At 45.6% G+C, this 15,842-nt stretch overlaps 1 protein-coding gene across 2 annotated transcripts in view; it reads left to right on the top strand.

Moving 5' to 3' along the window:
- The window catches only part of plxna1b (plexin A1b), a 153,376-nt gene that overhangs the window by 132,762 nt on the left and 4,772 nt on the right, over window positions 1-15,842 (top strand). The window contains exons 19-28 of one of the 2 annotated variants that reach the window (XM_058055833.2): window positions 1,182-1,325; window positions 2,137-2,371; window positions 4,659-4,801; window positions 5,519-5,775; window positions 9,171-9,237; window positions 12,198-12,344; window positions 12,446-12,605; window positions 12,690-12,793; window positions 13,850-13,958; window positions 15,174-15,364. In XM_058055833.2, the coding sequence (XP_057911816.2) occupies window positions 1,182-1,325; window positions 2,137-2,371; window positions 4,659-4,801; window positions 5,519-5,775; window positions 9,171-9,237; window positions 12,198-12,344; window positions 12,446-12,605; window positions 12,690-12,793; window positions 13,850-13,958; window positions 15,174-15,364 (1,557 nt within the window). The remainder of the gene's footprint in view (window positions 1-1,181; window positions 1,326-2,136; window positions 2,372-4,658; window positions 4,802-5,518; window positions 5,776-9,170; window positions 9,238-12,197; window positions 12,345-12,445; window positions 12,606-12,689; window positions 12,794-13,849; window positions 13,959-15,173; window positions 15,365-15,842) is intronic. The other variant, XM_058055834.2, reaches the window with a different exon arrangement.

Raw genomic sequence — 15,842 nt, forward strand, 5'->3', positions numbered from 1 at the left:
TTTTCCTTCACGTCCATTCCACCTTTTAGCTAACATTCTTCTGCTTGACTCTTGTTTTCTCCTGTCATCTCTTTGCCTCCCTTCCCGTCGTACAATAAACCTTTGGGCCTTCACCTTTCCCGGTTTATGACTTCTGTCAGAGCTGCTCTGAGGAGAGGAAGGCTCTTCTGTCGGAGTGAATAATGTCATGGTGGGCTTGGCTGGAGCGTCGCATCAAAGCTTTGCTTTTTTATTGCAAGTTTTTCTGTCAAAGTTTTGAAAGGCAAACTTTACCTATGACTCAAAGAAGGTGAGTCGGTGTATCTTAGCGTCAACAATTTGAAAAGCCGGAGCTACTTTTGGAGCTCCGTAAACCTTCCAATCAACATCTAAGGTCACTGATGAGGATGCTGCAGTCGTTGGAGATGGTTGCTTCCGAGCTGTAAACACGTCCGCCTCCATCCTCCTGCTTTTAGTTTCTCTCTGTGCCGTTTTCTTTCATACGTGCCTCAACCTTGACAGATATTCCCTTGCTGACTCGCTTTTGGAGGAGAAATGTGTGCTTCATAAAGGCACCTTTTAAAATGAGGTTCATGTGTTGACTGGTCCAACGAGCAGATGCCAAAACAAAACATACAGCTACTTTACACTTAGTCATTCATTCATTCATTCATTCATTCATTCATTCATTCATTCAGTCTTTCATTTTCTACCGCTTATCCTCATGGGGGTCGCAGGCGTGCTGGAGCCTATCCCAGCTGTCTTGGGGCGAGAGGCGGGGTCCACCCTGGACTGGTGGCCAGCCAATCCCAGGGCACATGTAGACAAACAACCATTCACACTCACATTCATACCTATGGACAATTTGGGAGGGGGGGGCAATTATCCTAGCATGTTTTTGGAATGGGGGAGGAAAATAAGGGAGGAAACACGGGGAGAACTCCACACAGAGATGGCCGAGGGTGGAATCGAACTCGGGTCTCCTAGCTGTGTGGCCTGCACGCTAACCAGCAGCATTTACAGTTACGTAAAATAAAATAGTTTCTTTGGTCACGTCTCTGGTTTGCTATTAATATATCGACTATCTAAATTGTCATAAGTCATAATTACTTATGCTGCGATGAGTTAGCATCTTTACGTCTGCTTTGCAGCGACGTCGGCCATCATGGATGTGATGTTTAAGTCAAGTGTTTGTGTTTTAGGGCCGTAACCTGATTCCTGCAGCGCCTGGAAACAGCAAGCTGAACTACACGGTGCTGATCGGGGAGACGCCATGTGTCCTCACGCTGTCGGAAAGCCAGCTGCTGTGCGAGTGGCCCAACCTGACGGGAGAGCACAAAGTCACGGTGAGGGCCGCCAATCACAGAACTACAATTGTTACAATTGTTATGAGTGGGAAGTTGCAATTTCAAAATGTTGCAATATGCCGTGTCTTTTATCCAAGCCTCTAAATGGATGTTTTTCAATAGCTTCTGTTTTTCCTGCCATTTTATTTCAGCCGTTCATCCCCTTTATGTACGTCAATCCACTCCCCGCCTTTTCATTCTTTCCACCATTTCCTTCCTTTTCTTCCCCAAATATAAAAGGCAAATCTCTTTAGTCATTGTAGATTTCCTATCCGCCATTCATATATCTACACACAAACACACATCCTGGCTGCAATATTGCTTGGGGTGTTTGCACATGTATTTCTGTTCTAGAGGCTTTCATTGGTCTTGGCTGACTGCTGGGCCTTTGAACGGGATTGATATTGAATAGGGACCCAAACGGCTTGTGGGCGTGGGGACGCCTGGGTCTGTTTTTGCCTTCCGCATTTGGAATTTCTTAGATATAAGCCAGCTGAAGAATTAAAAATAGGGGGAGGGGGGGTGTTGTGATGTTTACTGTGACCATGCCTCGGCAGGCCAAGAGTGCTTTTGTGACGTCTGTGGATGAGTTCAGGCTTGGTTGGCTCAGCTGAGCAGCTTAGTCACCGCAATAGCAACGTAATCAGTAACGTTTTCATTGTTCAAACTGTTGACTGAGGAAGTCATTTGGAGGGATTTAGGCTGGATTTAGGCCTAAACTAGTTAGCTTCTGTTGTACTTGGTTGATGTGTATGCCAAATATGACGTAGTTCAAATAATAAGTCATTATTTGTCCGCATCCCTGCACCAGGTTCGTGTTGGAGGCTTTGAATATTCACCAGGGACTTTGCAGATCTACTCAGACAGCCTTCTCACCCTGCCCGCCATCATCGGGATCGGAGGCGGAGGCGGTCTGCTCCTGCTGGTTATTATCGTGGTGCTCATTGCTTACAAGAGGAAGTCACGCGATGCGGACCGCACCCTCAAACGGCTTCAACTGCAGATGGACAACCTGGAGTCCAGGGTGGCCCTGGAGTGCAAGGAGGGTACGTATATGTCGTGGAAACCGGAAAAAACCTTCCTGCATGTTCTACTCCTCCATGCGTTTCATCTCGCCCTCGGAATAACTCCTGTGTCCCGAAATAACTTAGTGCAAATGTTTCCCTTGCTACGCTTACCTCGAACACAACACAACCCCAATTAAGCAGCGCTACCCATTTTAGTCCTGCCTCCACTTCCACACGCTCCCCCCGCCCCCTGCTGTTAGGCAGCAGCAAAAAGTGTGTGTGTGGGGGGGGGGGGGGGGTGTTGGTGGGCTTCCAGAGGAGCACTTTGATCTGAGCCAGCCGCCAGATGTTGGCTCTCCACCCTGAGAGCCGCCTGGCTGGTCGTCTTGCGAGGCATCGATGGAGGATGGATAGACGCGGGACTCGGAGGTGGGACAGGGAGAGGGTGGTAGGAAGGGAGGGGCTTGGCAGCAAATTAAGCGGGGGCGGGGGTTGTGAAAGCGAGAGACTTGCACATTAGCATAAATTAATTTGGCAGGCGAGCGCATGGATTCAGCAAGTGCCTATTGATGCTGGTAAGCGCTCGTCTGCGATGTGAGGCAGACGGGATGAAAGAGTCCAACGCTGATGACCATAATCATCAGCGTACAACGCTATACTGTCTCGCTAAAGATCAAATAAAACGTGCATTGTGCCTGCTAAAGTGAAATCAAAGTTTTGTCATGTAGTACTCGGTATATAAAAGTGGTAAAGGTACAATGCTTTTACTGGACTGGCTTTCAGATTAAAGAGGCAGGCATCAAAAAGGACAACCCAATAATAATATAATAATAATATAATAATATTCCATCCAATATTGTGTCTTTGAAGCATACGCCATTCATAGTCAAGACATTTTTACATGAATATAGAAGAACATAAACACGCATACCCTAGGCCAGAAATACTAACCAGTACAATCAAAAAGACAGTACATCCTGGCCAGTACGGGACTGGGGCTTTGTTTGGGAGACCCAAGTAGTGCCTTGCTCAACACACAGGAAGAAAACTGGAATCCCTCTGGCAACTTGTCTTGCTTGTAATACGATCCAATGCTTTAAGTAATAAATGTATTCATATTAGAATTAGAAAGTGAGTGTATGAAATGAAGGGAAGGGACGTATATACATTTACTGTATTTGAAGTAATAATGTATTAATATTAGAATTACAAAGTGAGTGTATGAAGGGAAGGGACGTAGATACATTTACTGTATTTGAAGTAATAATGTATTAATATTATAATTAGAAAGTGAGTGTATGAAGGGAAGGGACGTATATACATTTACTGTATTTGAAGTAATAATGTATTCATATTAGAATTAGAAAGTGAGTGTATGAAGGGAAGGGACGTATATACATTTACTGTATTTGAAGTAATAATGTATTAATATTATAATTAGAAAGTGAGTGTATGAAGGGAAGGGATATATATACATTTACTGTATTTGAAGTAATAATGTATTAATATTATAATTAGAAAGTGAGTGTATGAAGGGAAGGGACGTGTATACATTTACTGTATTTGAAGTAATAAATGTATTGATATCAGAATTAGAAAGTGAGTGTATGAAGGGAAGGGACGTATATACATTTACTGTATTTGAAGTAATAAATGTATTGATATCAGAATTAGAAAGTGAGTGTATGAAGGGAAGGGACGTGTATACATTTACTGTATTTGAAGTAATAATGTATTAATATTATAATTAGAAAGTGAGTGTATGAAGGGAAGGGACGTAGATACATTTACTGTATTTGAAGTAATAAATGTATTGATATCAGAATTAGAAAGTGAAGGGAAGGGACGTGTATACATTTACTGTATTTGAAGTAATAATGTATTAATATTATAATTAGAAAGTGAGTGTATGAAGGGAAGGGACGTGTATACATTTACTGTGGTGAGAAGAAAGGACGTCTCGGATCCCAGCGCTAACAGGAAGGATGCGAGCAAGGACAGGCATCCATCGTGAGAGACGGGTGACCTCCAAGGTGTCATTTTGAAGTGGAGCAAGAGGAAGAAAGAGAGAAGAAGGAGAGGATGAAGGGATAGGGTGACATAAGCCATCTGTTAGTCTGGACTTTGAGGTCATTTATCCTGGACGTTTTTGGGTGTGGGCGTCTTTTAAATGGCCGACGAGGACGCGACCTCAGACAAGCAACTTTACTGTAAATAAGGGAACTAAACCTACTTTATTTAGTTTTATAATCGTTGATCTGTTTGAGGGACATAAGTATTGATGATCACCCCTCGATCCTCCTTTTCTACCTTCTGTCTCGTGCAGCATTCGCCGAGCTGCAAACGGACATCCATGAACTCACCCAGGAGTTGGACGGAGCAGGGATCCCCTTCTTGGACTACCGCACGTACGCCATGAGGGTCCTCTTCCCTGGTATTGAGGACCATCCCGTGCTCAAGGAGATGGAGGTACGGGTCAGTACATAGACCACACGACAACAAGAGTGGTGTGGCTGTGGTGAACCCACAAAATGAATTCCATGACTTTGTGGTCATACCGTACAGTACAGTACAATATCACAATAGTCCGTATATGTCATCATTTGACTGTTTGGCACACAGCGCTCATGGCAAACATATATGGGGGGGGGGGCAGGTACCCATTTAAGATCCCAATATCGGCCCCATGCTCCCAACTATATTCCAAAGCGATAGTGTAGCGCCACATTGGATTTTCATTTGTACGGCCCAGGCAATCACAGGCCACAGTGGAGCTACGAGGCAGATCAATTTCTTATTACAGCATGAAGCTCACAAGGCGGCTTTAAGGGGGGGGGGGGGTGAAGGAGTGAAGGAGAAGGACGGAGCAGCGGGAACGACTGGAGAGCATAACGCTAATAGCCAAAAGTGAAAGAGGATGACAATAAATAGTTTTATGCATGTCGCTGGAACCAAAGCAATTTGTCTGATTTTCTTTGGAATGAAAGCAGACAAAGAACAAGTGGATCTTCTGGAGAAGAAAGGCCTTGCACTTGTGGCTCTTTAGTGGATGTGTCCTCGTGTAATTCAGCATATTATTCTTCCACGTTTCCACTGTTTGCTCCTACTGCCAACATTTGCTCCTATTATCTTCTACTTCCATCCTCAACCACATTCTTTCTTCTTCCTTCCAACCCTCTCCTCCAGGTCCCTGCCAACGTGGAGAAGGCCCTGACATTGTTCGGCCAGATGCTGACCAAAAAACACTTCCTGCTGACTTTCATCCGCACCCTGGAAGCCCAGCGGTCCTTCTCCATGCGAGACCGCGGCAACGTGGCCTCCCTCATCATGACGGCGCTGCAGGGGGAGATGGAGTACGCTACAGGCGTCCTCAAGCAGCTGCTGTCCGACCTCATCGACAAGAACCTGGAGAGCAAGAATCACCCGAAGCTCTTACTCCGGAGGTAAGCAGCGACTTTCCCTCCGTGCGGCGGCCATCTTCATGGCGTAGCCGTGGTGCCCCCGCGTGTCGTTGGGCAGCAGGACATCACAGGAGCTTTTTAGAAGCTTATGTGACGTTTGGTCCGCTCTCTGTCAACCCTGTCGCTGTCGGAAAGGATTACACCCCTGAGCACACGCGTTCCCGGTGGACGCCCTCAGACAGACCCCTCTCTCATGCACACCGAGGCAGTGGGGGGCACGGATGGAGGGGCCGTCGAGGGGGAGACCAGGAGGCTTTACGAGGGTGGGGTGAAGGATAGAGGACAGAATGGACGGCTAAAGACAAAGGTGTGCGGAAGGAGTGAAATACAGGCCAAGAGTGAGTTTGGGGGGGTGGCCTAAGAAGTGGGATGGAGAAACATGGCGACCCAAACCTGTTTGACACACCTTGGTTTTTCACCCAGACCCCAGCCAAGGTGGGATGCTGCCCCAACTGCTTTTTACATAGCAACACGGCATCACACAACCACAAAACTTGATGCGTGATGAATAAAATATTTGTCAGTCAGTGACATTGCTATCAACACACCAGGGAGGGGGACGTGTGAATTGCCACCCCCCCCCCTAGCTTTCCGACATTAACTTTTCCGCGGGCGTCATCCTGCCTCTGTGATTCGCTAATATTAGCTACGAAGGTGCAGCCTTTCCGTGCCATTGCGGTGTCAAGGTCCACCATTAGCCGCCTTTCCCTTTTCCCTTTTACACAGAAGCCAACGCCATCAACGGCAGCATCTGGTGTCATGTATATCATGTAATAATATCATGTAATAATATCATGTAATAATATCATGTAATAATATCATGTAATAATATCATGTAATAATATCATGTAATAATATCATGTGATAATATCATGTGATAATATCATGTAATAATATCATGTAATAATATCATGTAATAATATCATGTAATAATATCATGTAATAATATCATTTAATAATATCATTTAATAATATCATTTAATATCATGTAATAATATCATGTAATAATATCATGTAATAATATCATGTAATAATATCATGTAATAATATCATGTAATAATATCATGTAATAATATCATGTAATAATATCATGTAATAATATCATGTAATAATATCATTTAATAATATCATTTAATAATATCATTTAATAATATCATTTAATAATATCATGTAATAATATCATGTAATAATATCATGTAATAATATCATGTAATAATATCATGTAATAATATCATGTAATAATATCATTTAATAATATCATGTAATAATATCATGTAATAATATCATGTAATAATATCATGTAATAATATCATGTAATAATACCATGTAATAATATCATGTAATAATATCATGTAATAATATCATGTAATAATATCATGTAATAATACCATGTAATAATATCATGTAATAATATCATGTAATAATATCATGTAATAATATCATGTAATAATATCATGTAATAATATCATGTAATACTTCTGGTGGGACGGCAACGCTGCTTTAACACAACAGGGGTGGAGAAGTGGCGATTTTACGACTCTGGTTTGACGTCCACCTCATGATAAATATCCTTGGCATAAAAAGTGGGTTTTATATATGAAGATGCAATATGGCCCAAGAACGCAGTTGCGAGGCTGAAGACTGAGAACATTAAAACCAAAACTAGTTCAGACACAATTAGGGAAATAGCCCGTCCCCAAATAAGCAGGAATTTGACATGAAATCATAAAAAGGTTTTTTTTTCCATTTTCCCCGACTTGCTCCCCGGAGAGATATTTAATTAAAAATCTAATCAAATAAATGAGTGCCTTTGTGAAGCCTTTTCCTCGCCCCTCCAGGGGGGAGTGGTCACAACATGCTGTCCTTGCTAAACACACCAGCAGCTTCTGGAGATTCAACTGAGAACCAAGACAAGAAGTTTCTCCAATTTGGGGGTCTTCCCAAGAACCCCCCTGGGAGGACGTATTCATTCAGGACAGGACGCCGCTCATCTGCGGAGGACATGTTGGAGAACTTTGGAACAATGGGTGCTGGCACATGGTTGCGGTGAAGGATGACGTGGCCCCCCCAATCGGGCCCCCACGTGCCCACAAGCATGTTCTGTCCGGGGGCATCCACCCCTCTCGTCCTCCAGCTCGCCTCTCCTTGTTGCCATCTTCCATCTGCTCCATTTAGCTGACAGCCATGGAGAAGAAAGCGTTCCACAAACATCAAACACTGGGAGGCGTCGCAAGCGTAGGAGTTCACGTCTCCTTCCTGCTACGGGCGTTCACTACCTGCCTGCTTTTGGCCTACTTTCCTCCATTTTGATTTTCCTGTCTTCAAACCGTTTCAGACCAAATTTGTACTAAGTCGTTTTCAGTGGTGCCGGGTTTCATCCTACCTTCGTCCACCTCTATGCAGCCTGGCAAAGCAGATGGTCCAATGTGGAAGTCAGGCCAGTTAGACACCCCCAGTTGGGTGATGCCACTTGGACACCCCCAGTTAGGTGATGCCAGTTAGACACCCCCAGTTAGGTGATGCCAGTTAGACACCCCCAGTTAGACACCCCCAGTTAGACACCCCCAGTTAGGTGATGCCAGTTAGACACCCCCAGTTAGGTGATGCCAGTTAGACACCCCCAGTTAGGCACCCCCAGTTGGACACCCCCAGTTAGGTGATGCCAGTTAGACACCCCCAGTTAGACACCCCCAGTTAGGTGATGCCAGTTAGACACCCCCAGTTAGGCACCCCCAGTTAGACACCCCCAGTTGGGTGATGCCAGTTGGACACCCCCAGTTGGGTGATGCCAGTTGGACACCCCCAGTTGGGTGATGCCAGTTGGACACCCCCAGTTAGGCGCCCCCAGTTAGGTGATGCCAGTTAGACACCCCCAGTTAGACGCCCCCAGTTAGACACCCCCAGTTAGGTGATGCCAGTTAGACGCCCCCAGTTAGACGCCCCCAGTTAGACACCCCCAGTTAGACACCCCCAGTTAGGCACCCCCAGTTAGGCACCCCCAGTGAGACCTCCAGCTCGTTACTGAAACATGCAGAAAAGGAGGATGAAGCTGAGAAGTATCCAATAAGGATACTTAATGCGGTGTTGATGGATTTGATATTTTGCCGGAGAGCGTGCACGTGAGAGGAAATTCCCCCCATGACATGGCAGGATGGTGATTAACGAGAGAAGTCCGCTAATTGTGCTAATTGTTGTGTTTCTAATGAAGATGAGTGTCTTTTCTGAGAGGAAGGGAAGGTGGAGATTCCCAACCAGTGAATCCTCTTCCTTCTGAAACGATCCTTTTAGTTTAGATGGTATTTTACGCTCCAGCACACTTGAAGATGGACAACGGCGCTCCTTGAGAATTCATTTTTTCCCGTCTTTGTCTTTCCCAGGACGGAGTCCGTAGCGGAGAAGATGCTCACTAACTGGTTCACCTTCCTGCTCTACAAGTTCCTCAAGGTAAATCCACAGGCACACGTGTTTTGCAGCGATTCCACTTGCAATAGAGTAGAAAAATCCCCGCTAACCCACACAGCTGCAGCGTTAGATAAGGCGGAGGCCGCCGGCTACCTATCTTTAGCTCCGCCTTTCATTCGGTCAACGCTCCTCGCTTCCAAATGGACGAATTTATGCCGTCTGAAGCTGCGTTCACACAGCTTCACACACGTCTTGTTGGATTGCCAAGCTTCTTCCCCAATCCTCCGTGTACCACACTTGATTATCGTACAGCCACCACGGCTGTGTTTACCTGCAGAAACATATGCTTATATACGTACGTACGTAGCAAGATACATATGTAGCATTATTCAAGCTTAAACCTTCCTTACGTGAATATGGATGATATGCCTACATGATACATACTCTGCTTTCACATATTCCATCCATCCCTTTTCTGTGCCACTTAATCCTTGAGGGGCCGCGGGGGTGCTGGAGCCTATCCCAGCTGGACTGGTGGCCGGCCAATCCCAGGGCACATATAGACAAACGACCATTCCCACCCACATTCATACTTGTGGACAATTTGGGGGGGGGGCAATTAACCTAGCATGTTTTCTCCTATCTGGGGAAAAGCATGCATGGGTAGAACATGTAACCTCCATGGGTAGAACACGTAAACTCCACGGGTAGAACACGTAAACTCCATGGGTAGAACACATAAACTCCACAGGTAGAACACGTAAACTCCACGGGTAGAACATGTAACCTCCATGGGTAGAACACATAAACTCCACGGGTAGAACACGTAACCTCCATGGGTAGAACACGCAAACTCCACGGGTAGAACACATAAACTCCACGGGTAGAACACGTAAACTCCACGGGTAGAACATGTAACCTCCACGGGTAGAACACATAAACTCCACAGGTAGAACACATAAACTCCACGGGTAGAACACACAAACTCCACGGGTAGAACACGTAAACTCCACGGGTAGAACACGTAAACTCCACGGGTAGAACACGCAAACTCCACGGGTAGAACACATAAACTCCACGGGTAGAACATGTAACCTCCATGGGTAGAACACGTAAACTCCACGGGTAGAACACGTAAACTCCACGGGTAGAACACGCAAACTCCACGGGTAGAACACGCAAACTCCACGGGTAGAACACGTAAACTCCACGGGTAGAACACGTAAACTCCACGGGTAGAACACGTAAACTCCACGGGTAGAACACGTAAACTCCACGGGTAGAACACGCAAACTCCACGGGTAGAACACGCAAACTCCACGGGTAGAACACGCAAACTCCAACAGAGACTCGGACCCAGGTGGTCCAGATCTCCTTGTGGACATCAACTCACAGAAAGATTCGATGGTTCCCAGACCAAAGCATAGAAATAGAAGGTGTAGCATAAAATAGCATAATCGAGATATGAATCAGATGTTTTATAATGATAATAAAAGTTGGTGTGAATATGAATATGAATATGAATATGGCGTAATTGACAAATAGCACATAAAACTGCTTGGAAAGGTTTTAAGGGGTCACATAAAAGGTAAAGGTCAAGCGTCAAAGGTCAAAAAGACACTTTTATTTCTTAAAGTCAAGCATTTAAAAACATCTTTTTATCGATGACGGCACCACAAGCTTTGTGAAGCTGGGTTGTGGGTTTGAATCTTTTATGCCGTACATTCTTGGAACAATCAATCTGCTTTTATTAACAATATTTGACACACGTCCGGCCTGTCGGTCTACCCTCTCCTTCTAAGAATGGGGGGGGGGGTCATTTGGGAGCATGGGCAGGCGTTGCTTAGTCGGCAGAGCGAGTACATGAAAAACAGGAGAAGTGGGAAAGAGCGGAAGGAACGCCGAGCATTCCGTTGCTCGTTTGACACGTCTCACACAACAAAGTGCTTGTCCAAGCCTTTTCAGTCGTCGGTCATTAACCTTTTAACTTCTCCATCAGTCGCCACTCACTCACACTTTTTATGCTTTCCACGCACGCTTTAGCAGAAGAGCTTTTTTCTGATGAAGAAACTTCAGCCAAGGCCAACACCAAAATGTTGCATTTTATATAATATTTCAACATCTCAGCCGTTCCACCTTTGATGCACATGATCATGTCGGTTTATGACATCATGTTGGTTTCTGATACCATGTTGGTTTCTGATACCATGTCGGTTTATGACATCATGTTGGTTTCTGATACCATGTTGGTTTCTGATACCATGTTGGTTTCTGATACCATGTTGGTTTCTGATACCATGTTGGTTTCTGATACCATGTTGGTTTCTGATACCATGTTGGTTTCTGATACCATGTTGGTTTCTGATACCATGTTGGTTTCTGATACCATGTTGGTTTCTGATACCATGCTGGTTTCTGATACCATGCTGGTTTCTGATACCATGTTGGTTTCTGATACCATGTTGGTTTCTGATACCATGTTGGTTTCTGATACCATGTTGGTTTCTGATACCATGTTGGTTTCTGATACCATGGTGGTTTCTGATACCATGTTGGTTTTCTTATACCATGGTGGTTTCTGATACCATGTTGGTTTCTGATACCATGCTGGTTTCTGATACCATGCTGGTTTCTGATACCATGTTGGTTTCTGATACCATGTTGGTTTCTGATACCATGCTGGTTTCTGATACCATGCTGGTTTCTGATACCATGCTGGTTTCTGATACCATGTTGGTTTCTGATACCATGCTGGTTTCTGATACCATGCTGGTTTCTGATACCATGCTGGTTTCTGATACCATGCTGGTTTCTGATACCATGCTGGTTTCTGATACCATGCTGGTTTCTGATACCATGCTGGTTTCTGATACCATGTTGGTTTCTGATACCATGTTGGTTTCTGATACCATGCTGGTTTCTGATACCATGCTGGTTTCTGATACCATGCTGGTTTCTGATACCATGTTGGTTTCTGATGTCATGTTGGTCCGTGGTTCCAGGAGTGCGCCGGTGAGCCGCTCTTCATGCTGTACTGCGCCATGAAGCAGCAAATGGAGAAGGGGCCGATAGACGCCATCACAGGAGAGGCCCGCTACTCCCTCAGCGAGGACAAGCTCATCCGACAGCAGATTGACTACAAGACGTTGGTGGGTGCCTTCACTGGCGCACCCACTTGGTTGGGCGCTGGGGGGGGGGGGGGGGCGTCACCCAGTGGTGCTAACAGGAATGTACCATCTTCCCTTGGTAGACACTGCACTGTGTCAACCCAGAGAATGAGAACGCACCCGAGGTGACCGTGAAGAGTCTAAACTGTGACACGGTGACGCAGGTCAAGGAGAAGCTCCTGGACGCCGTGTACAAGGGGACGCCCTACTCTCAGAGACCCAAAGCCTCGGATATGGACCTGGGTAAGAACCGGATGCACAAACTTCGGGTCTATGCAACTTGGCCCCCAAATCCTGAGGGGAATATTGGCTTTGTGTGTTCATCAGAATGGCGGCAAGGAAGGATGGCTCGCATCATCCTCCAGGATGAAGATGTGACCACCAAAATAGACAATGACTGGAAGAGGCTCAACACCTTGGCTCACTACCAGGTAGGACGCTGCCTTGGCTTCACTTGCTAAGCCGTGGGACCTCTGGCTTTGGACACAATCAATCCCGGGATGCTCGGCAACCTGGGATTTACATGTCCCGTTGGAATTCATGACAATGGGAATCAAACTTTTATCAACCGTGCCGGTAACGTTGGGCAAAAAAATCATGATTAATTGATTATCTAATTAATCCAACTATGTTGGTATTTTTCTCTTAATTTTATTGAATTGTCCTCGGATTTCCGCCTCTGTAATGTGAATATTTTCGTTATTTTCCTAGTCACCATGAAAGCGGTCCTATTATCCTTTTTTAGACCAGCTTGGACTTTGGACAACAGTTATCGACATTTTGGCCTATTTTTGGTTAGTTTCTTTGCAGACAAAACAACTGTTGGTCCATATCGGGTTGGGCCTTCTAGGGCGGGGGGGTCAAATATTTTGACTTGTGGGCCGCATTGAGTTAACAAAATTGTCAGAGAGGCCAAAACATATATTTAACACACACACACACACACACACACACACTCTCTCTTATGCAAGTCATGTTGCCAGTTTGCATGTTAAAATTTGAAATACTTGGCAACTGGTGGGCCGGATTCAAACGCTTGGTGGGCCGCATGTGGCCCCCGGGCCGTAGTTTTCCCACCCCTGCTCTAGGGTCTAACCGATACAAAAACCGATACAGATTAATCGACTAAGGAAATAACTGTTAGTTGCATCCCTTAATCTTTGTAACGTTCATACATAGAAGGATCATAAAGCCACCAAATAATAAAGACCAAGTGATTGTCTCTGCTGTTATTCTGGTTACGTTGGACTGTCCAAGTCAGGACAAATACCTTCGTCATCACTTTATTTTTCTTTGACCAGTATCCTTCTGTGGTGACATCATAAAAACCAAAGAAAAAGCTAAACATATTTCTGGGCTCATCTAAGAAGTCTCACTCGTGTTGTTCATCCTTCCCAGAAATATGTCAAAACTTGATGTGCTTCTTTTTGGAATTATGGCCGTTAATTTCTTGCAGCGTTCCAAGTAATGTTCAACTGTTGTTCCAGGTGACGGACGGCTCGGTGATCGCTTTGGTCCCCAAGCAGAACTCGGCATACAACATCTCCAACTCGTCCACCTTCACCAAATCCCTCAGCAGATACGGTACGAGAGAAGGTGTGTGTGTTTGTGTGTATGCTCGTGTGCATTCATGTTTACCTGGAAAAGCAACATGTCTTCATACGGGGGGGGGGCACATATTCACTTAATGTCAAAGTAGATTTAATGCTGAGTCATGCTTGCTTTTAATCCGCTGTAATCATTTTGCAATGATGATCCGCTGATGATTTTTCTTTATAATATCACCTGTTAAATATTGTCTATGTGGTCCAAAGTGGCCAATAGCAGACCAATAGCAGACCAATAGCAGACCAATAGCAGACCAATAGCAGACCAATAGCAGACCAATAGCAGACCAATAGCAGACCAATAGCAGACCAATAGCAGACCAATAGCAGACCAATAGCAGACCAATAGCAGACCAATAGCAGACCAATAGCAGACCAATAGCAGACCAATAGCAGACCAGTAGCAGACCAGTAGCAGACCAATAGCAGACCAATAGCAGACCAATAGCAGACCAATAGGATGCCCACATGCGTCCCTCCTGACCTCCGTGGACCTGATCCCGATTCTCTCTTGACATTTTCAACCACTCAATCCTTTCCTACTTTGGCACGGAAATGACAAACATTGAGAAGGAAAGCATTAAAGTGGGGGGGGGGGGGGGTCACAGTCCAACAAAATGAAGAAGGACAGAAGGGCGAGAGCAAGGGAAGGGGGGAGGGGGCCCGGGGGGCGGGGTGGTGACAGACAAATGTATCCTGTGATGGAGTGACATGCACAAACAGGAAGCTGTCACTTTCCCAAAATGCTCTCTGCAGCCGCATGACAAATATTAAGATTTCTATGCTTTTACTGTCTTATCATCTTCTTCTCCCAACATGCAACATCATAATAATAATATTTGCACACTTTCATGAAGACCATCACTTTGAAAAAGTGGCATTGTGGGGGGGGGCAATAACCTAGCATGTTTTTGAAATGGGGGAGTGAACACGGGGAGAACATGCAAACTCCACACAGAGATGCCCGAGGGGGGGATCGAACCCGGGTCTCCTCGCTGTGTGGCCTGCCACTCGTACCATCTAATCTCACACACCCAAAAGATGAAAAGAGAATATAAGTCAACATATTTGTGTATTAAAGTCATGAATGTGGAGCGTCCATGAAAGACCTCCAGATGAGTTGACCTTGGTGGTCTTGGTGGGAGCTCAGATGTTCTTCATCTAACGCCATTCCTCATTCGCCATGCATCCCGCTTTATTCCAGAGAGCATGCTGAGAACGGCCAGCAGTCCAGACAGTTTGCGCTCTCGAACCCCCATGATCACGCCTGACTTGGAGAGCGGCACCAAACTTTGGCACCTGGTCAAGAACCACGACCACTCAGACCAGAGGGAGGGGGACAGAGGGAGCAAGATGGTCTCCGAGATCTACCTGACCCGGCTGCTGGCCACCAAGGTAGGAGGGGGGGGGGTGCACCTTGAGCTCCGCAGGCAGCGACCCCTCCTGACCTTTGTTTTGTGGAGGCCCTGAGCTCATTAACATTGCTCCTAACCTTTGCAATAAATGTGTGCTTCTTAACGAGCAGGCTGACCTTTGCCTATTGAGCTGTTTGTCGGTGTTGCCGGGTCCTTGCTTGGTGGCCTCGGGGCTTCCAGGCCTTTAGCTCCATCACGACCCTCTACATTCCTCCATGGCTTCCAGGATTACTCCCGGCATTCCCGCGTGCATCCTCCGATGCTGAGTTGTTATTTTTAGCAGAGCATCGCTGAGCAAATCAATCAGCATCGACGCGTTTCATTCCGCCATTGCTCAGCTGCCAGTTTGATGGATTGGCAGCCGTCACTGGGATGCTTTATTATATTTCATATGCATATGATCAAATGGCTGATCAAATGGTGCATACGTGTTGTAGGATTCGCTTCTTCCCAATCCA

The sequence above is a fragment of the Doryrhamphus excisus genome, linkage group LG18, assembly GCF_037039965.1.
Source record: "Doryrhamphus excisus strain RoL-2023G ecotype Guam linkage group LG18, RoL_Dexc_Guam_v1.1, whole genome shotgun sequence".
Taxonomy (NCBI): domain Eukaryota; kingdom Metazoa; phylum Chordata; class Actinopteri; order Syngnathiformes; family Syngnathidae; genus Doryrhamphus; species Doryrhamphus excisus.